General features: G+C 42.2%; 1 protein-coding gene across 2 annotated transcripts in view; it reads left to right on the forward strand.

Moving 5' to 3' along the window:
• BMPER (BMP binding endothelial regulator) overlaps positions 1-21,936 on the forward strand; it is a 260,244-nt gene that overhangs the window by 71,993 nt on the left and 166,315 nt on the right. For both annotated transcript variants that reach the window (XM_065883649.1, XM_065883651.1), the window contains exon 6: positions 3,302-3,384. In XM_065883649.1, the coding sequence (XP_065739721.1) occupies positions 3,302-3,384 (83 nt within the window). The remainder of the gene's footprint in view (positions 1-3,301; positions 3,385-21,936) is intronic.

Raw genomic sequence — 21,936 nt, forward strand, 5'->3', positions numbered from 1 at the left:
TACTCTGAGTGCTTTTCCTCACTGGAGACCATACTCACAACTACTTCTCTTTGCTTTTGAAGTTGATCTCCAAAGGGCCTTCTGTACTGCGAACCTTCCCAGGAATTGGTGAAGGCATAACCATGGGATGCTTTGCGAAGATAAGCTCTTGGTCCCTTCCCCTCCACGCACTCTGCCATGTGCGCAGACCGGGGCCCTTCCAGAGTCCAGCCTTCCCTCATCTTTGAATGACAATAAGGACAGTCTCTCTCCACTACTTCTAACCTTTCTGAGTTCCCTGGACAGTCTTTATTGAGCCAAACTTCCTTTTCCCACTGGGATTTCTGTGAAGCTTGTATTATTGGATAAGCTTATGTGAAGGCCAGAAACCAGTTGAAAGTAAAATAATTCTTTCCATAATTCACTTATTTTGTACCTATCACACAGAGTTTGCTTGAGTACTTTTCCCCTCTGAATGCACTGAATGCTTTAATCATGTAACCATCCTCTAAAATGTCTAAGGGATCTTTATTATGTTAGCTCACTAATACTCTAGTCTGCACATGAAAATCACCTGGGAAGTTTTAAAAAATAAATCTTGATACCCAGGCTGCCTCCCAGACCAATTCCATCAGAATCTCTGAGGGCGACACTCCGGCCTCCCGGAAAATTTCTGTACACAGCCAAGCTTGAGATTGATAACAGAGCAAATTTTATATTCCATAGAGATTTAAAAGGTATCGAAGCTTTTAAGTGTTAATTCAGTTCTGTTGAGTAGACTGTTGCTTTATTGATATAGAATCAACTTGGCATATATAACATTCCTTCTCACTTAGGAGATAGTCATATTTTTAGTCTGCCTTTGAAAGTGTGCATATACAAACAGCAGAGTGAATTTATTTCAGCAGTTGAAGTTATCATATTTGAGCAGTTGCTTCTCTCACTTTGTTTTTGAGTTGCGTTCCGAGGAAGGAAAGGCTGAGCTCCGTGATTGCATATATTATAATGCTAAGTCCCCACCACCATCCCAGTAAGGGATGAAGTACTGTCTGTAGTTCATCCAGGAAGAAATTTGACTCAGTGAGTATAAGTACCTGCCTAATGCTCAGGAGTAAGTAAGGGCTAAAGGTGGGCTTGGGGTCTGGCCCCTTTTCTTTCTTGGGCCCCGTACTGCACTACCTCCCCCTATCCCCACCCTGTGATAATTTTTCAGCTTGGGTCCAGATGCCCTAGGAGGCAGATCTTTAAAAGTTAGCTTGCCAGTGCTATCCACCAGCCCCCTGACACCTGGGCAGGCGCTGTGCCCTTGGTTATGGGGTCAAGAACCAACTTTACTCTCTCTCCTTAATTTCAAAGGCCAACTTTTGGGATGCAAATCAGAAGACTCAGAAGAGGCCACATCCAGAATGCATTATCCTGTGTCTTGGGAAGGAGCCCTCAGCCAAGTCTAGATAGGGACAGTTAAGCGAAGCCTTGGGGTATTATCCTTGTAATTCAGAAGGACTGGCATCTGTCATTGATCATGGAATGGTATTCCACATAATGACAAACACATACAGCTTGTGGTCAGTTTCTTCCTGAAACAGATTTCAGGGCAATTTTGGTTGTGTGCTTCTTCCTTTTCATCTGACTCTTTGCTCAAGGAGGTTGGGTCATGATGGGAACAGTTTGCGTGCAGTTTTCATTTAAAATTTCCTTATTTAAATTGTCAAATGTAGATTGTGCAGTTAACCTGTCTGGCAATCCGTATGACAGAACCAGTGGTGCAAACATATATGAAAGCATTGGAAACCCTTTGTTGGAAGTGTCCTTTGAAAAGAGATGACTGGGCACCTGCCATTATTAATGGTGCTGAGATAGAGCCACTGGGAGGGTCCCAAGCTTAGCAAGTCTCCCTGCATCAAAGGGAATAGCAGGAGGTGGCTGATGACTGACTGGCTCTGGGTGTGGGCATCAGAAAGACCTTAAAGCCACAGTTCACTCAGCCATTCAGCTTCAGTAGCATTTGTCCCCGTGTCTTTCAGTTGAACAAAGGGCTCCATATCTAGCTTTAAAATGAATAGGTCCAGTGGCCAGGTCCGGTGGTTATGGGCAATGCTCATATGTTCAGATGTTCCCTTTGTCAGGAACCAGCTGCTTTGAGAGTTTGGTGGGTTCTGTTGATGACTTCATTGGACAGGCCTTGAACACCTACTCTCAGGGACATGAGTCAGTCTTTCACAAGAGCCCCTTTTGCTGAGTTTCACCCATTGGAAGTGCTGCTTTCAGCACTGTCTGCTATGTGGAAAGTGACCTCAGCTATTCTGGCAAAGTACCTCATGAGGACAGTCCTGAGGGAAGTGGATTTGCCATTAGCTGACAGTCCTCCTGTGGCCCATGTGACACAGGGTTGCTGGCCAGCCTGTGCTTCCAGTCACCTGTGAGATCACTTGAGAATACAGCAGGGACCTGGTCGTCTTTCTGAATAGGAGGCACCTCCTGGGCTTTTGGTCCTATATTTAGCCAAGCTTAGTGGGGGCATCTTAGGCCCTTTAACAGCACGTAGGGTGGGGCTGAGAACCTGTGTGGCACCTCCAGCCTTGCCTCTGTCCTTTCTTGTCTTGGTGCCTGCCCCTCTGTATGGTACGGCCAGTGGGTCAGAGCTGAGTTCACATCCCAGCTCTGCCACCTGCCCAGCTGAGTGAGTTGCTTTCTCTCTCTAGGCCATGTTTTCCTCATCTGTGGGGACAGTGATAAGAGTCTGTGCTTCGTAGGCTCACTGAAGATGGAGTGAGATCAGGGGTGTGAAGGGTCTGGTAGAGGCTGGGGGCACTTCTGCCGCTCCAAGTGGCAGCTCTTCATGTCATTTGCTCCTAGCTCATCCATGACTTCTGTTGCTTGACCTTCTCTTTGCCTCTTCTGACCCCTCTGGGATTTGGTTCCCTGGCTGTGGTTAGGGTAGTCCTGGTGAGCTCCTTAGGCTCTGCAGGGCTCAGAACCCTGCACTGATGCTGCTTAGGCTGACCTGGATTCCAACGTCTTACTTGCTTTCTAGTATCTTCGGGTTTCTGGACCCATGTCAATCTTTGGTATTCCATATATATGTGTGTATATATATATATATATATATATATATATATATATATATATATATAAAATTTTATATCTATATTATATCTATCTATCTACCTATCATTTTACCATGAAGCATTCTTGTTCTCTGGTTGAAGAGGACACTGTGCTAGGCCGGGGTGAAGGTGGGGATGGATGTGCAGTGGATAGAAGGATAGTGTCAGCTGAATCAAGGTGCTGCCCTAAATCGAAATTCTTCTTTGCTTTCTAGGCTGTGTGTTTGAGGGGGTGCAGTACCGAGAAGGGGAGGAATTTCAGCCAGAAGGAGACAAATGTATCAAGTGTTCCTGTGTTGTAAGTACTGCCCTGGATGTTCCAAGGGCGTCCCTTCTGGTTAATTGTGGCTGGGACTCACCAAGAGCAGTCCTAGGTCTCCTTATGGTCTCTCCTCCTCTCCCTCCTGATGTGGAACTAAGGGAAGAGCTCATCACTCTAAGGCGGGGTTCTCAGCCTTGGCGGTGTTAACTTTTTGGGCTGGGTAGTTCTTTGTGGTGGCAGCTGTCCTGCGCATTGTAGGATGTTTAGCACCATCCCTGGCCTCTGCCATTGGAGTTTAGGAGCGCTCCTCCCCTCAGTTGGGACAAGCAACAACGTCTGCCGACATTGTCATGTGTGTCTTGGAAGACTGATTGACAACCACTGGTCTAAAGAGTGAGGGAGAGAGGCTGATTCCCTCCACCTATATTCTTTTTTGGGAAGACACGGATTCTCTGTTCTTTGGGCCCGAGAAGCTTCTTGCTTAGGCAGCTGTTGAGTTCCTTAGTGCAGTCAAATGGGAAGCAGATGGAGATAAATGCAGCTTGCTTCGGAGAGAAGCTGATCTGAGGATTGGTCAATTATGTTGAGGGGAACGGACGGGAGGAAATGCCTCTAAACCATGGATTCAGGGCGGAGAAGGAATTAGTGAGACAAAACCATAGACTTGCCTTTCTAGGCATTGTTGATTTGTAATTCATATGCTAAGGATATCTTCAGAGTGCTTAGGAATGCAAAAAGGAATTTGGGGTAATAATTTTATAATTTTAAAGAGATCTTTTTTATTAATGTCTTTTAAATTTGAAGTAAACTCATTGGTGGTGATGGTGGTGATGGTGATGATAGGGAATCTAGTCTTAAACCGCTGCTCCAAGTTATTTACAGTAGGGAGTTAGTACAACCATATATTTTTTAAGCTTTTAATCTTTTGTAATAAAGAACATACAGTACTCATCTCAGAATATTAAAAAAATACATAGGGAACTTCAGCATCCTAATTTCACCAAAGCAGAATCATATGTGGATCATCATAAATCATAGTATTTGTCATTTCTCTACATGTCTTTTCCAAAATATTTCCCCCATCCTATAGCACATATGCATACACAACCTAGGGGGTCCACATTAAAGTAAACATGACCAAGGGTGATGGTTTTTGCAAGGGGAAGGAAGAAAGCAAGGAGAGGAGGGAAAGAGAGAGGGAAAGAGAGAGAGAATATTTATATCTATATCTGTATCTATCTATAGTCACATACTCAAATGCACTCAAGGTATTCAGATTCCGTGTGTTTTTAAACACACTGCGTGCTGATCGAAATACACTGGAGGGCCAAGTTCAGGCCCCTGCAAGTCCTGCTTTCATTTTCAACTGAAGAAAGAAAAATCCAAAGGTGTGGTTGCTTGCCCAAGCTTCCCTGCTTCGTGAGTTCCTCCAGACCTATATTCTACATTATTTTCTATATCCCTATATTCTAATCTCCTACATTCCTATATTCCTAATCCTCTATTCTTTCTAGTTCTCCACGTTGCCACCCTCAGCATGTAAGGGGCAGCTAATGGTGTTGACTGTGTCCCTGACGTCAGTCTGTGAGTTACTAGCACAGGGAGAAGGGACCGTGGAGCTCTTGCTTGGGACAGGACATTTGTGAGTTGGCTTGGGTATCGGGAGGGTCATAAGAGCAGTTTTTCTTTTTGTGAATACAAAAATTTGAGGCCTAAGCTTTCCTTTTTGCAGCTTGTTATTAATATAAATTGGTTTTCAATATGCTTTTATTTTGCGATCTTTTGATGTAGTACACTCATAAAAGAGATAATGTTTTAGCAGCAAATGGCCCTGTCCTGAGAGTGGCAACGGGGCAGATGTTTGTTTAGGAGGCAATATTGCAAACATGCGGTCTGGCTCTGGCCCTGTGAGGCTTGGAGTGCGTGAGAGTGTGAGGAGGTGGGTGGGTAGCAACAGTGGGCTACAACATATATGTGTATGTATATGTGTATATATATGTGCATACAAACACGGACACCAGTATTTTTATATCTCTGAATATGAATGTGTATAGGTACATACATGTACCCGTTCAGGTATACGCACGTCTGTAGAACACTGGATCACTAGCTTTTCCCTGAACCCATTACTTTCTTATGCCTCCTCTTCTTTGCTCATGCCACTGCCCCTGTCTGGAATCCCTTTCTTTTCCTCCTTCACCTGGTCAGTGCTTGGCCTTTCAAAGTCAGTTATCACCACCCATAGTAACTCCCTGACCACCCCATCCCTCCAGGCAGAAGCAGCAACTGTTCTCTCATTTGTATTCCTGAGGCTCATGGCTCTCACTGGCTGGCTTACGTGCCATCTTTCCCTCACATGCACACGCAGCACACACACACACACACACACTTCCAGGTGAGCACTTGCCCCATTGTAGCATGGCTACTGGATTATTTTCCTGTTCTGTGTTAGACTGTGTACTCCATCAGGGAGGGAGGCACGTCTTCTTACACTCACCTGCTCGCCTCTGTGCTCAGCACTGTGGGCGCTCAGTGATGCTAGCTAGCACTCTTCTCTTGCTTTCGTATCTCTGTCTTGTGATGGAGTACCCTAAAGCCAGTAATCTTTTTCCTTCCAAACTGTGACAATTCTGCCCTTTAAAGCTGGCCAGCTCCTTCTTGCCCTTCTTGCCTGGGAGAATAGTTATTGTTAGATAGATAGTCCATTCTCATTAGATTACTGTCTGCCTTGGAGCATACCCCATGGAGTCATGATGTGTAAAGCATCTCTAGTGTATATTACCCATCTCTGATGGATGAACTGCCAACTCTTCAAGGTAACCCCCTCTCAAGTAGATATTATATACACCATGAAAATTGTATTGTACCTCTAGCCCCCTTTGTTACACTCTCTAGATTTGTGAAAATCTGTCTACCCATGTTTTTGGGATGCGGTGACACAGGCAGACCACCAGAAAGACACTTCATCTGATTGAGATGGATTCCTTGGATGATGGAACAAATGTCTTACACATGATTTTACATCCTTGCTTTAGGTCAGGATAGTATATACAGCATTCCAGGCAGTTCAGAACACGCTAATGTTTGGAGATTATCTGGAGAGGACTTCACAACCACTCGCTCTTACCCGTTACAGAAGCAGAGCTTCTCTGAGTCTTAGGTGAGAGTAACATCATGATTCACATAGAAAATGCGGTGCTTCACTATCACTTGTCAAACTGTATCATCCCCATTTACCTATTATAAATAATGACAGAGTCAAGAGAATGAATTCTCCGTAGAGCTGGTACTAATCAGGGTGGCGAATACTTGAGTTCGTTTAGCTGTTCCTTAGAGTTGTCTGAGTCATAGCAGAGTGCATTCCTCATGTCATGTGTTCAGTGTGAATGAGTCCTGTGTTCACTTTAAAAACAAAAGAAGATGCTTTTTTCCTATGGCAGAAGCAAAGAATAGTTTATAAAGTATATCAAGCAATTGGTTAAAAGCACTCGGCTGCTTCTACCTCGTTTAAGCTTGAGCTTTTATGACCTGCCTAACTGAACAGCAAACAGTTCTCTGTGCCTTTGTTCATCAAATTTTCAGGGAACAGGCTGGTGGCAGTTGGCACAGACATTTCTGGAAAAGCCAACGTCTTCAGGCTTGTAAGGCTAAAGACCAAAGTGCCAACGAGAGGTGTTTGTGTTCTCTATTACCAAACTATTTTAAGAACCCTGTGGGCTCCACATCCTTGGAAATCGCTTACTGAAGGCAGGGAAGCCCACAGAGGCATAGGACACTCTAAAAAGAGTGCCAAGTCCTCAGTCTGCAAAACCAGCCAAATTAACCGGCCAAGATCACTTTTGCTGACAAAGGCTTATTCAGTTCTGAGGATTTTTACTAATAATCATGGCTTGTTAATGGGCTGTCTGTGATGAAGAAGCTGTACTTTATTGGCTCTTAGAACCCCTGAAGTCCATAAACACCTTTGCTCTCACTTACACTTTAGATACTGCAAAGTGCTGTCTCCCAGGGAAAATGAAACTCCTAGCAAGGTCACTTGGAGAGAACAAAGGAAATGCAGATGTTCATGGTTCCCATTCCTCTTAGACCAGATTCCTTAAGATGCTCTGCACAGCCTGGTGTGGTCCCGAGCTCTGCCAAACTCTCTGGCCTCATCACTGACCCTCCCTCGTTCTCTCTGCTCTGGCCTCTGGGCAGATCTTCCGGATCCTTGCTACACAAAGCGTGCACCCAACCAGCAGTGTTGGCCTCACCGGAGAGCTTGTCGGAAATGCAGAAGCTTGGGCCCTACCCCAGACCCAGAATTGAAATCTACAGTTTAGGGAGATTTCTAGAAGATTCCTTTAACAAATAAAGTTTGAGGAGCCCTGGTCTAATATCTCATGGCCTTTACCTAGGCCGCTTTTCCTTTCTTCTCTCCTTTTTGCTCCATCGTCTGGTGCCGCATACCTAGGTAATGCCCGCTCATCCTGCACTTGGAAGCTCAAACATTCCTTCTTTCCAGAAGCTTGTTCTGGCCCCCAAGACCAGATCAGGTCCTGTTGCTAAACCCTTTAGAGCAACCCATACTTTACTTCCTAAACATTTAAAATGATTTGTAATTACGTATTTGTGTGTGTGATGATTTTATTTAACTCTGTGAGGGTAAAATGGTAACTTTTGTATCTTCAGTGCTTGGTGCCTAATGGATCTTCATAATAATTGCTGAATTCAGGAACGAATGAATGCTGACTTTGATTTCCCTTTCTTTCCCCACTGCCTCTCTCTCCCCCTCTGCTACGATATCTCCCCCCTGCACATTTCGTCTTTTCCATTTCTGAAGGGATGATGGGTTTATGTTCAGCCGCTGTAGTACTTATTATAAATTGCTTTGAACGGAATGCGGATGACTTCGCTGAGGATGTCTTGTTTAAAAAGTGTTGTCTAAGCTTCAAAGATTCACACTCCTCATGGCAGCAGGAGGATGCAGTGGCCGGAAGCACCTGCCAGTGACCGGGGCCACTCGCTGTGGCCGAGCTTTGAAAAGAGACTGTAATTCTCTACTCTCAGAGTTGACTTTGCCCTGAAATATGGGGAGATGTGTCCTACCTCTCCCTGCTCCAGTCTGTCCAGCTTCCCTATAATAGGACACAGTGGGACAGCTCGTCATTTCTGTGGTCACATAATGCCGGGGCAATCCAAGTTACATGTTACCAGCCACACCGCTGCTCCTCTGACATGGGAACTTGGGACCCTCCATGCCTGAATCCTCTCACACGGCCTCTGCCTTACTTTTGGTAATTTGTGCAATTTGGCGCATTTTAGTGATAGACTGTCATTATATCTTCCCTGTCCATGGGGAGAAATTTGGCCACATCCGGGCAATAAATTGGAGAACTGAGCAATTATCGAGTGAATTAGATCAATGTGGGCAGTTTTTCTAAGCAGTGTGGGCCAAAAACCTTCAGAGTAGTTTCCAAAACTGGTCTGAAATATTGATGTAATTGCTGCAGTGTTCCATTTTGCACTGTGGTTGTACCATCACTCTGAGGACAAAAAGGTCTTGGTTTTGAACAGTCAATTGAAAAAAAAAAAAAAGGGCTTTTACTTAAGGGCTGGATAGCACTTGGCCACTAGGAGGGGTCTCCAACTTGCTTAGAGAAGTGGCTGGTGCTCTGACTGTGTTTGGTTAGACCATGAGGTCCGGAATCTTGGGGTTTTATGTTAGGATGAATCTGAGCAATTGTGATTTCTCTGTCAGCCTTCTATTGGAAGGTCTACTGTAATGCCATTCCCTTCAGGGTGACTCCATAAATGTACAGCTATTTGTTATAGGGGTATCAAATTCTTGCTTCTTGAAAATAGCACCGAAAGAAGGCAAAGCTGACTTTATTGCTGACTGTGGTCATCGATGATTACCTTGGTGGAGCCTTAAAATAATATCTTGGAAGGAAGAGGACAAAGGTAGGATATTTGTGAGGTTCTTTGTGGGGGTCTGGATTAAGGTGAGTTTTTAATGTAAGGACTTGATTTGGATTGGGCAATTTTCATGATATACTAGTTTACAATTGGTGGAAACTAATGAGGTGGGAGCTTCAAGGCTTGTCCTAAAGCCTTCATGAGTCTGGTTGAGTTATCTGTGTTACTAGTTGAGTACTTTCAGTAAGTTTCTGAAATCAACAGGAGGCTTAACTTCTGATGTTAAAAATATTGGGAATAACTGTTGTGTATTTTAAATCCCGTTTCAGCCCTGTCTCATGTATTTTCAGGCCAAACCCTGAATTTTAATCCCCATATATGTCTTTATTTTTTGTGGCTTCTAAGGTTCCTTATGCTTATTTCTTTATATAGTTTATAGCTGAAGCATCCTGTAAAGTTATTTTTCTACATAGGGAGCCACCATCTGAAAAATGAGCCTAATAGGGAAAAAGTTGGAAAGGAAATTTCATGTATGACATTTGAGCATATATAGGAAAACACACAGTTTGAAAAGAGATCAACAAATGATTTATTTATAGAGGAATTAACTGATAATAGTAGCTGCTTTTACTGAGTGTATACTCTGTGCCAGATACATATAGTGCTTTAATGTTAATTTTCAAGATTGTCCTGTAACCTAGGTGGCATTAGCCCCATTTTTTTTTTTTTTTTTTTGACGAAGAAACTGAGATTTGAGAATTTTAATAGCTTGCCTGAGGTCAAAAAGTTAATAAGAATTGAAATCCTGAACTGCCTGAGTATAAAGTCACATGTCATTCCTATCCCATCTACCCTCTCCCTGCCACCAACTAGTGTCATTTTGAGATACTATGTATGGTTGTTTGTAGACATTTGAAAGTGGGACATGCCATTTGAATCTATGGAATGAAGAGCAACCAGATATTTTGAGGGAGTAATAATGGTGATGTGAGCATCTACAAAGAACTCCAATTTTGGTGCAAGGGATATTAATACAATGCAAATGTGAATTACATTTCCTTTCTCTGAAGTTCACAAGTCTCAGCAAGTTTAAACCCATACCAGATTCCAGCCTTGGGCCTTCAGCCTAAGTATATGTCACAGTGATGGGAGAGTGAAAGATGAACACGTATCTGTTACCCTCACACCAGTTGGAGAATGGAGACACTGTGATCTATAGTGTGCATCTCTTTGCCAAGAAATTATGACTGTACAAAGAGAATGTGATAGTTGCTGGGATAGAGCCATGCTCAGTGCTTCCGCTTCCAAAGGTGGATAGAAATAAATGTTAATCTGGTGGGGCCTGTCTATTCCTTGTAATAGTCACTGATGGAGTTTAAGCATCAATTTCTTTGGAGATTATATAGAGGAATTGGGTTCAGCTAGACATGAGTTTCAGTAGTTCTGTGAATGTAAATTCATCCTCCTAGTAGAATAGAGGGGCAACTGTGTAATTGCTTTTGAGCAGTTGCTTTCTCCTGTCCATCTAAGAAGCAGATACGTTTAGAAATTTGAGTGAAGTTTGGAATGGATATTGAGAGTTGGTAGAAAAACAAGCTCCATGGATTAAATCTCATCTCATCGTATCTTTGCAAAGATCATTCCTTGGAATTTTTTCCTCTTGCTTTTACTCTCTTCAAGGTCTGTCACATGATGAACCCCTTTCATCTCCTAAAAGTCCCAGGAAAAATACTGATTTTACTAAAGACTGAAGAACTTTCCAACCATTCATTCTTCCATCTTTTCACCCATCACTTGTCTTCAGAGCCAGCCAGTTATTTTTTAATTTAACAGTGATTGAGTGTCTGCTGTGTGTTAGATAGTGTATTAGGTATTGAGTGCTCAAAGATTAAGGGAATTTCACTTTTCCTTTCCAGACAATTACAATCTATTGACTTGGGTGTATTTATTAAAAATAAGCCCAAATCAAACCATCCTGTAACATTTTTTGTGTGTGTGCCCAGTATGTGATAATGTGCCAACTATATGCTGTATGATATAAAAAGTCCAAGTGTATTGAAAAATAGAAAGAATTGTACAGCTCAAAGGAAACCACTGTTAATATGATTTGATATATTTCCTTCCAACCTTTCTTTTTTTCATGTTTACATATAGTAATATAACTAGGTAGGATCACTTTCTGTATGCAGTTTTGCATTCTGGTTATTTTCATTTAACATATTGTGAACATATCTCTGTTTCATTAAAAAGTCATTGAGGGCTTCCCTGGTGGCACAGTGGTTGAGAGTCCGCCTGCCGATGCAGGGGACACGGGTTCGTGCCCCTGTCCGGGAAGATCCCACATGCCGCGGAGCGGTTGGGCTCGTGAGCCATGGCTGCTGAGCCTGCGCGTCCGGAGCCTGTGCTCCGCAACGGGAGAGGCCACAACAGTGAGAGGCCCGCATACCACACACACACACACACACACACACACACACACACACACACACACACAAGTCATTGAAAAATAACTTTTATTAGCTGCATAATATTTCATCAGTATACTATGATTTATTTAATGGTTTTTGTGGAATTAAAAATGAACCTTGTTTTCAGTTTGCACTATTATGAATAGTATAACAAACATCTTCGAAAATTAATCTTTTCTTGTTTATCTGATTATTTCCTTGGACTAAACTCATAGATGTATAATTGGTGGGTCAAGGATACAAACATTTTAAGGTGTATGTGTGTGTGTTGCTAAAATACCTCATATAAGTCATGTCCTAATGTCCTCTCCAGCAGTACCTAGGTGTATATCTTCCTGCACCAAAACTGTTTTTCCATTTGAGAATCTTGTTTTCATTAACGCTTTCTTCTGAAATTGAGCGTCTTTCATGTTTATTAGCCAACTGTGTTTCTTCTGTAAATTGTGCGTTTTTCTCATTTTTCTGTTCAGTGGTTAAAGTTCTATCGCAGTCTGCATATGAAGGATAATAACCTTCTGCTGTTTACGTTAAGGTGTGTTTTTAAAAAAATGCTGAAAAAAGTGCCGTGTGTGCAGTTTGATCTTAGTGTGTATGTGGCACGTTGGATAATGACAGAGTTTGCTGAAATCCCATGTCTTCTTCCAATCTTTTCTCCTCAAATCTCGATCCAGACATATTAACTAAGGAAAATGTGAGTCAACACTGTCAGCTCCGCAGTTTAATTGGTCCAAGACTTTTCTTTGCTTACGATCCTCTCTTCCTATCTCTGACTCCTTCGTTGTGAGACGGTGACTTGGACCTGCCTCCACACTAAAGGGAAATTACTCTGAGTTTCTACAGTGGCTCTTCCCTGCCTGTGGCCCTGTAGCCTCCCACCTCTCTGTCTTCTCAGGCATCCCTTTCTCTCTTGGCTCAGAGTGTGAGGGCCCCTCCTGCTTTCCAGTCCTGATCTTCCACTGGGGCTCTTGCGCCCATCCCTTCCTACCTGTCCTACTTCTGCGTTCTGGATGTTCAGTTTCTTGTGGCCAGGCATCATGTCCTCACATCTTTGAGGACAGTGTCTTGCACGTAGGAAACAGTAAGTATTTGACCCAATGACTAGTCTTACACTCTCTGATTTGAGTATCCATGTTCTGGAAAATGAGTTCTATGATCTAGAACTTTGTACCTTCCTACCTGGGTCTTCATTTCTATTTTGAAGACAGTACATTCAGTATTCACTTACTTTCTTTCAATGATCATGGTGACGTGAAGGATTTATGATAAAGCTAAAGAGGAAGAGACTCCAACCTAAAGCATTTTTAAAGGAACCGGTGACGAGACTTCACAGTAGCTGTGTGAAGAGGCTGGGGCATGGGGGTGGTGTGAGCTCTGACTCCTCAAGGCCTCACGGGATGACAGCAAGTCTAAGAATGCGTCTTCCTGCGGCGTAGGAAGAAGAGAAAGGAAACATTAGTGAATGTTAAAGAATAGCCTATTTTTTTTTTGAATTTTATTTATTTATTTTTATACAACACATTCTTATTAGTTATCTATTTTATACATATTAGTGTATGTATGTCAATCCCAACCTCCCAATTCATCCCACCACCACCACCAACCCGCCGCTTTCCCCCCATGGTGTCCATATGTTTGTTCTGTACAAGAAATATTCCATTTTGTCTGTAAAATAGAATAAAATGTGAGTGTTACAGTATCTTAGAATGTTTCCTGAACTTTTTCGTCTTTTTGTCCATTATTACCTAGAGAAATTAATTTAAAAAAAACTGGTATCTATGGGTCTGCTACTGTCTTTGTCCCTTTCCTTGTTTCTGCTTCATAGCTCCCCCCCACCCCCTTTACTCTTCCATCCCTTGTCCTTTCCCTCATGCTTCCATTTTCCCTGTCATTTCCCGTCCTCCTTAAGCTGCCCCTCTTCCATTCCCATCAGTATCTCGATACAGCAGCCTGTTTTAGTAAAGTAGCATAATTCATTTTCATTGCTAGCTTGGTCTCTCCTGAAATAACCGTCACAGAGTTCTGTACTGCTAGATATTCACAAAATATCCTTTGAATGAATTGATCGCACATTTTGGCACCTTTTAGATGTCATTCGAACGTTCAGTTTGGAGGGTGGCAGTGCTTTTGTAGTCCTGTGAATGGCTTCAATTACCACCATTCCCTTTGAGTGGAATTTTAAATGGTACCACTTGTTTAGTGTAAGCAGCAACGTATTTACATCACAGGCAGCACGGTCCTCCCAAAGATAGGAGGATGCCGGACCACAAACACACAGGGGAAGAATGGGAATGCACACATTCGACCTTGTCTTCTAAAGCCCATGTCTGAGCCTACACTGAGTCACAGCAGTGAATCATCCTTTCTAAACCCACCTAAGTTCTCTAGCTGTGGTTCAGAAGAGCCAGCTGGAAATATATATCGAGCAGACTTTGCTCTTTGGAAAGGGGACAGGCTTCCAGGATCAAGGTGAACCTTCTGTGTAAGGAGCACCATGAAATGTACAAACAACCTGGACTTATATCCAGTGTCAAACGCATCTATCACATAATTCTATGTGCTTCTTTTTGCTCTAGTGCCTTTCTTCTGTTCTCCGTGATACACATAACAGAATCAGATAATGTGATCATGATTAACAGTATTATGTTCCAGATGTTCTGTGCGAGGACTTTGGAAACCTCTGAATATTGCTGGAGTTAAACAAAAGAAAAAAACCCCCTATACTCACAGTGAATGAAAAGAAAGGCCATAGTTTGTCCATGACATTCTTTTAGTGGGAGGGAAAGGTACCAGTTTCATTTTTGGTCAGAGTAAATTTATAATGTAGTCAAACATCAATAAAATCAGTTACTCATTATGAAGGAGTATCCTGGGCTTATACTTTAAGCACTAAAATTCAATAATAGAAGTTACATTTTAATTTCAAAATGAGTATGAAAAATTACCCTCACCACATCATTAATACTGATCCATATCTTAATTTTTTTCATGCCTTAATTTGACAAAATGAGTTTTTCATACACTTACACATTTTTGTTGTGGAGCTGTGTTGATGCTAGGGTGCTTTTTCCTCACTGATCCGGGTTGAGGAATGTGATTGGTAGGTGACAGGAGTGACTGGTCTTGACGGTGGTGGGAAATATGTTTCTTTTCAGTTTCAAGTTCAAGAGAAGGAAAGGGAGGGAACTCCTGAGAATTTTTGGTTTTGTTATTAGGCTTTCAGTATCCATAATATTCATAAACAATGGACACAGCTGTCTTTAATAACTCAGCCCGCTAAGTGCCAGAAAAACATCAGGCTGCAAGAGGGTTTTTTCCAACACAAAAACGTTCGTATATTGAAGCAAGATTTCGTTTATAATCAAACTGGATGTTGACCCTAAACTTCTATCTTTAAGTAAAATCGTTTGACCAAGCACTAGGAAAAGTGCAATGAAGTTTTTGGTATTTTTTTAAAGTTTTGCTTTGGCTACTACACTATATTGTTCTGAGTGGTTTTAGGCATGCAGATGGGTTCTGTATCCCCTAGGGGGCACTGTTGTGGGCCAAAGGCCACCGGTCTTGGTGTGAGGAGACCTGGGGTGCTGCCCTGTTTCTGTCACTGGCTTGTTATGTGACCTGGAATCTCCCCAGTAACCTGAGACTCAGTTTCCCCATAAGTAAAACAAGGACTTCTTAGAGCCTTCCCAGTTCTATAATTTCATAATTACCCAACTCAGAAAAGGCCTTTATTTTCCCAGGAAGCAAGTTATAGGACAGACTTGAAATACCAGTTAATAGAAATTATTTTTTTCTAATATACTAATAGATTATCATCACCACATTTTAAAATTTACTTCTTTAAAAAATTAATTTTTAATTAATACACAGTAAAATTCACCCTTTGGCATACCTATCTATGAGTTTTGACAAATGCACAATGATGAACATTTTTAAATAGTTAATATTATTATAAATTACATAAAAAATGCAAAAAGTCTTTACCTATTATTCTAGCTATGCCACAACTTATTAAAAAACTATGAAGAGAAGCTATTTTTGACTCTTTGACCATAAAGCTTCTCTGCAATATTAAGACATGTCTGGTGCCTCCAAAATGTCTATAGAACGAGGAGCAAGAGACTCTCATCCATTTTGGATCACATGAAGTTCTTTGCTCCTGAAATGGACTTGCGGGTTTTGATTATAGAACAATGATTAGAAGCAGAGGAATCTTTTCTTTTTCACCCCAAGGCAAGGGTAAGGCGGTAAACTCAGCTGGCAGTGAGAGTCAGGAAGAGAACTCCAGCTGCAGGGTTCCTCACTTACGTTGATGAATGGGCCGGGCTTAGTGTGTCTGCAATTATTATACAATCTTAGATTCATAGCTCAGAGATGGAAAGTCATTCCAGTAGCTTGACGTGCCTCCATATTAGTATAAACCCAGGCAGTGGGAGATTGATGGTTTTCTGGAAGAGTTTTGAGGTTCTCTAAGAAGAGAGCATGTCCCCTGGCCTTTTCAGCAGCATTTGTTCCTCGAGGCCTGTGCAGATGTGAGGGTGTTGCTTCCTTCTCCATGTTAACCCTTATTGCTTCCCCATTCCAAGCGTTGTCCAAATGTTGGTACAGAAGAGGCCTGAGTTTGCCATGGGGGGCGGGTAGCCATGACCAGAGCATTAATAGAGTCAGGGGCCAACTGTGGGTTCTGTATATCTTACTTGGGATCTGGCCAGTGGGCCCTGGTGGAAGGGCATGGTCTTTGCAGTCAGTGGGGCAGGAATTTAATTCAGCTCTGCTCCTCCATCAGTGAATACACTAGACCTCACTTTCTTCATTCATAAAATGGGGAATTACTTCTTGGCAAAATATACTCAGGAGCCTTATGTCTTCTTCCTCCATCTCTAGTATGCTTGCTCTAGAAAACAGGACCTACAAAGCTATTCCATGCATGAAGAGTTTAATGCAAAACAAAAAGGATACAGGTTCCTTGCTTCTTGTTGTAGAAATGAAATAGAAGATTTCAGAGAAACCTCGGAGCTTTGGAGCCAAAACATCCCACCCCCATTTTTTTCTTTTTTAAGTTAAAGAAGTCCCAGGCTTTGAGGACTTCAAGAGATGATTCGTACAAAGTGGCCTGCCTAGTAAGCAGCACTTAGTAGATGCCTTCCCTTTCCTTCAGGGCGGAGTAATTTTTAGTTATAGTCCTTTCAGTGGTAACCTGTTTGAATTTAGGACAGTCATTTGTATGTCAAACCTAAACATTTTTTTAAAAGTCTTTATTGAATTTGTTACAATATTGCTTCTGTTTTATATATATATATATTGTGTGTGTAAAAACTTTATAAAGTACACTTTTATTTTCCTCTTATATCTTTTTTTCTTTTACATCTTTACTGGAGTATAATTGCTTTACAATGGTGTGTTAGTTTCTGCTTTATAACAAAGTGAATCAGTTATACATATATATATGTTCCCATATCTCTTCCCTCTTGCATCTCCCTCCCTCCCACCCTCCCTATCCCACCCCTCCAGGCTAGCTGATATCCCTGTGATATGCGGCTGCTTCCCACTAGCTATCTACATTACGTTTGGTAGTGTATATATGTCCATGCCTCTCTCTCTCGCTTTGTCACAGCTTACCCTTCCCCCTCCCCATATCCTCAAGTCCGTTCTCTAGTAGGTCTGTGTCTTTATTCCTGTCTTACCCCTAGGTTCTTAATGACATTTTTTTTTTCTTAAATTCCATATATATGTGTTAGCATACTGTATTTGTCTTTCTCTTTCTGACTTACTTCACTCTGTATGACAGACTCTGTTTTATATTTTGGTTTTTTGGCCCTGAGGCATGTGGGATCTTAGCTCCCCGACCAGGGATTGAACCTACACCCCCTGCATTGGAAGGCGAAGTCTTAACCACTGGACTGCCAGGGAAGTCCCAAACCTAAACATTTTAAATTAGTTTCCTGGATTGGTTTTCTGAGGAGAAACCTACCAGGTAGCTCCTTCGTGTCTGATTATTGCCCTTCACACAGTCGGCTACATGAGGAAGCTGCCTCTTTGCCTTCAAATTCCAGGGCCTTTCTTTTTGTCCATTGGGAGACAGTATTTTGCAGTCTGAGTCATTCTTTCTCTTCACTTAAGGAGCTGCCACCCTTTATCTGTTGCTTCTTTATAATGGGAAGGTCTAAGCACTGTTCTAGTAACACTCTAACCCTGCTCTGTCCAAGGGAAGTATAACGTGAGCCACATATGCAATTTAATAAACAAATAAAAACTGCAAAAATTTTAATTTTCTAGTAGCCACATTAAAAGAAGTGAGAAAGAAACAGGTAAAGAGAATTTTAATACTACACTTTATTTAACCCATTGTATCCAAAATATTATCATTTAAATACATAAGCATTATAAAAATATTAATGGGCCATTTTACATTCTTTTTTCATACGAAGGCTTCAACGTCCGGTGTGTATTTCATACTTACAGTACCCCTTGTTTCAGGTTAACCACATTTCAGTTACTCAGTAGTCCATGTGGCTAGTGGCTACCACGTCGGACATCGTAGGTCTAATCAGTGCTGCCAGGTCAGGAGGGAGCATGTCCCACATTCACATTCACGGGACCTTTCCTCCTGCCTACTACTACCACATGCCACATTCACATTCGATGTGTGGTCTGCCCGGTGGATATTGTGCCAAGAAAGAAGGCTGAAAGTGAAGTCGTTAATTACCAGTCAGAGTAATCCTTTCTAAGGGTTTGCCTCCCTCTCCTCTGAATCCTCCAATGGCATCCCTTCTTTTTGGAGTGAAAGCCAGAGCTCCCTCCCAACCTTATCTTCCAAGACTCTCCCGCACATAAATCTTTCCAGGCACACTGGGCTCCTGGCAGTTCCTTGAACATGCCAGGCACACACCCACTTCAGCTTTTTTGTATTTGTAGAAAGCTCTGCCTGGACTGTTCTTCCGCAGATGCCTATGCCTGGCTCCTTTTCCTCCTTCGAGGCTTTGCTCAAATGTCAAACATTCTTTAGTGAGGTCTTTCATAACCCATCAATACTATCTAAAATGGTGACTCTATTTTGCTACCAACTCCCTCTGCCACCTGACACTCCTTCTCAAACTAGCCTTGTTTATTTTTTCCATAGCTTTTGTATCGCCATCTGATATGCTTGCTTTTTCCCCTCTGTCTTTCTCTTTTCTCGCTATCTTCCCCCTGCCCTGGTAGAATATAAGCATCATTAGGGCAGGGACATTGTTTTGTTCATGGCTGTATCCCCAATACCTAAAACAGAGTTTAGCACATAGTAGGCACTCAAGAATTATTTGCTGAATGGATGAATGAATGAACAATACCAAACATTTGATCATTCTAAGAATTCAGAATTCTAATCGGTATTTACCGACAGTTGATTAACATTTGTGAAAGTTCTGACTACTGCCCTGCCCAAGATTTATGGAGTTATCTTGCTTAATTTGGAAAACACAATCAAATTGTTTATGCATTTGGAAGACCCACTGATAAATGAGCCCTTGTGTTGCTGTCCAGGTCAGCTCGACCCCACTGGGAGTCTGGCCAGTGCCCTCAAACACAAGCACTGATCACTTTTCAATGGTGACTTGTGGGAATGTCAGAACAGATTCAGATCCATTAGTTCTTGAATGCTTTTCCTTCTTTGGAAGTAGCTATTTAGGAATTCTCAAAATTTGGGAACTCTGAACTTGAATATTTAATGGGGACAGGTTGGATTACCTCCTCTGCCTTTACAAATCCACAAAGCCTCCCAACAGACCTCTCCCGTTCAGTTTTAGCAGAGTCCTTGAGAACATCATGAACATGTGCACAGGGTCAAGGCTGAATGGTAAGAGGGGTTGCTGTTGTTGGCAGGATGCACGTGGGGAGCAGTGCTTACCATGGGCTTGTGCAGCCAGACAGTGCGATATGATCCTCCGGCTGCCGAGAGCCTGGCAGACGTGAGTCTGATGCAGCAGCTGCCCAGCTCTTCAGAGGAGAGGCCAGTCTAATTTAGAAGCCAAACAACTTTCTTTTGTCTTACTTGTTTTCTCTCCAAGAAGGTGAAGTTTTGAAGGCCTCAGCAGGAGGGAAGTCTCTGGTGTCTGAGGGGCTCTCTCAGGAATTTGAGACTCATAATGTGGAGGTTAGCAAGGAACTCTCACCATCTCTTTCCTCTCTGCCGTCCTGCTCTCAGTCCCCGAACATAAAATTGGCAATGACTGTAAATATATTTCACACTGTCATTCTTTCTAACAATAGAGCGGCCTCTTACCATTCTTTTACGTGTTCCCAGAGAGAAAATAAAATTGTTGTCAGCAGCTTAAGAGTCAAAACTCAAGGTGGAAGTTTCTAGGAGATGAGTCTCTCTTTTTTTTTAAATTTATTTATTTATTTTTGGCTGCGATGGGTCTCCGTTGCTGCATGCAAGCTTTCTCTAGTTGTGGCAAGTGGGGTCTACTCTTTGTCGCGGTGCGTGGGCTTCTCATTCTGGTAGCTTCTCCTGTTGCGGAGCACGGGCTCTAGGCGCGCGGGCTTCAGTAGTTGTGGCACGTGGGCTTCAGTAGTTGTGGCACACGGGCTCAGTAGTTGTGGCTCGCAGGCTCCAGAGCGCAGGCTCAGTAGTTGTGGCGCATGGACTTAGTTGATCTGTGGCATGTGGGATCTTCCCAGACCAGGGCTCGAACCCATGTCTCCTGCATTGACAGGTGGATTCTTAACCACTGTGCCACCAGTGGAGCCCGATGAGTCTCTTTTTGACTTCGAGTTCACCTGGGTTCACAGTGGGTTTTGTGGACTCAGAACATGCCATCTGGTGAGTGAGAACTTAGAATTTTAAGTCAGGAAGGTCTTGTGGTTAGTTTGAAGTTTGGTAAGATAGTTTTGGATTAAAACCAACAACCTAAAACTTTAACAAGATATGTCTTCTCCCCATAAAAAAGAATCAACTATACGAAGGTTTGTTCTTGAGCCTTATTTTTATTATGTAATAATTTTTATACTTCCAAATTTTTATTAATGTGAAAAAGATTTTTCTGTACTTACTGGTTTATACTATTCCAGTATTTGCAAAAGATATAGTTTGACAAGAACTTCCAAGTTCCTTCAGAGAGTATATTTTGCCTGAAATCAGTTTCCCCTTTCTCTGAAAGAGCCTTTCCTTCTGGAACCTTCATTCCAGACTTTATAGTCAAGATGAGAAGATGATATTCAGTCTGTTGACTGCTTAGTTCCTGACCTGCCCACAATCCTCATTGAACGAAACCAAATGTGTTTTAAAGGCTGATGTTAAGCTATACGTAAACCTGGGGCTTCGGGGTGATGAAAAGACATGATTGGTGGTGGGGAAGGAGGCCACAGAGAAACCATTTTATTCTCAGTTGTTGTTTTTTTTCACTTTTCCTCTATTTACTTCTTCCAAATATCCCTTTGGTTTCTCCTGCTTCCTCAGAACTTCAAAGGTAACCATGGTTGGAAATGAATTGGAGACCTCCACAAACCCTCTAGTGGAGCGGGTCATATCCAGAACTTCATGATCAAGATCTGTGAGAGTTTTGTATATGTCTGTCACTAATTGGTTAATAACTGTGTTCATTTTTCTGATCTACTAAATGACCCATTTGTAATGCTTTTCTGTAACAAACCCATATATCTCATAATACTCACATGTTGAGCACCCAGGTGGAGAAGTGTCAGTGGAAAAGAGGTTTAGGGACAGTTTGATCAAGTTATATTTGAAAGGAAACTGTGTGGTTCAAATACCCCTAGTCTCTTGTGCCCTTGCAACTCTGGCACATTTCAATGCAGGAGGGGAAAACATCCATCCATTTATTCACTCATTTGTGTATTAAAAATTTTTATTGCATACCCTCTAGAACTGAGAGCCTGGCTGGGAGTATAACAGTGAACTACAAAGATAAAATTGCCCACCCTCATGAGGATTACATTACAGTGGGGAGGTAGGCAACAACCAGGAGAAATAAATGAAAATATGTATGTTAGCAGGTGAAAAGTGCTAAGGAAAAAGCGCAAATCAGAGAAGGGGAGAAAAATATTTTGGATAGGGTGGATAGTGATTTTAAATAATGGGATGAAGAAAGGGCTCACCATTGCCACACTAGAGCATTGGACCTCAAACCCTACTATGCTTGCAACTAATGAATACTCATATCCGTTTAATGAAAGGAAGAACTGACAGCTAAGAAATCCCCAGAGATTTGTATAGACCAAATAATGAATT

The sequence above is a fragment of the Phocoena phocoena genome, chromosome 9 (genome assembly GCF_963924675.1).
Source record: "Phocoena phocoena chromosome 9, mPhoPho1.1, whole genome shotgun sequence".
NCBI lineage: Eukaryota > Metazoa > Chordata > Mammalia > Artiodactyla > Phocoenidae > Phocoena > Phocoena phocoena.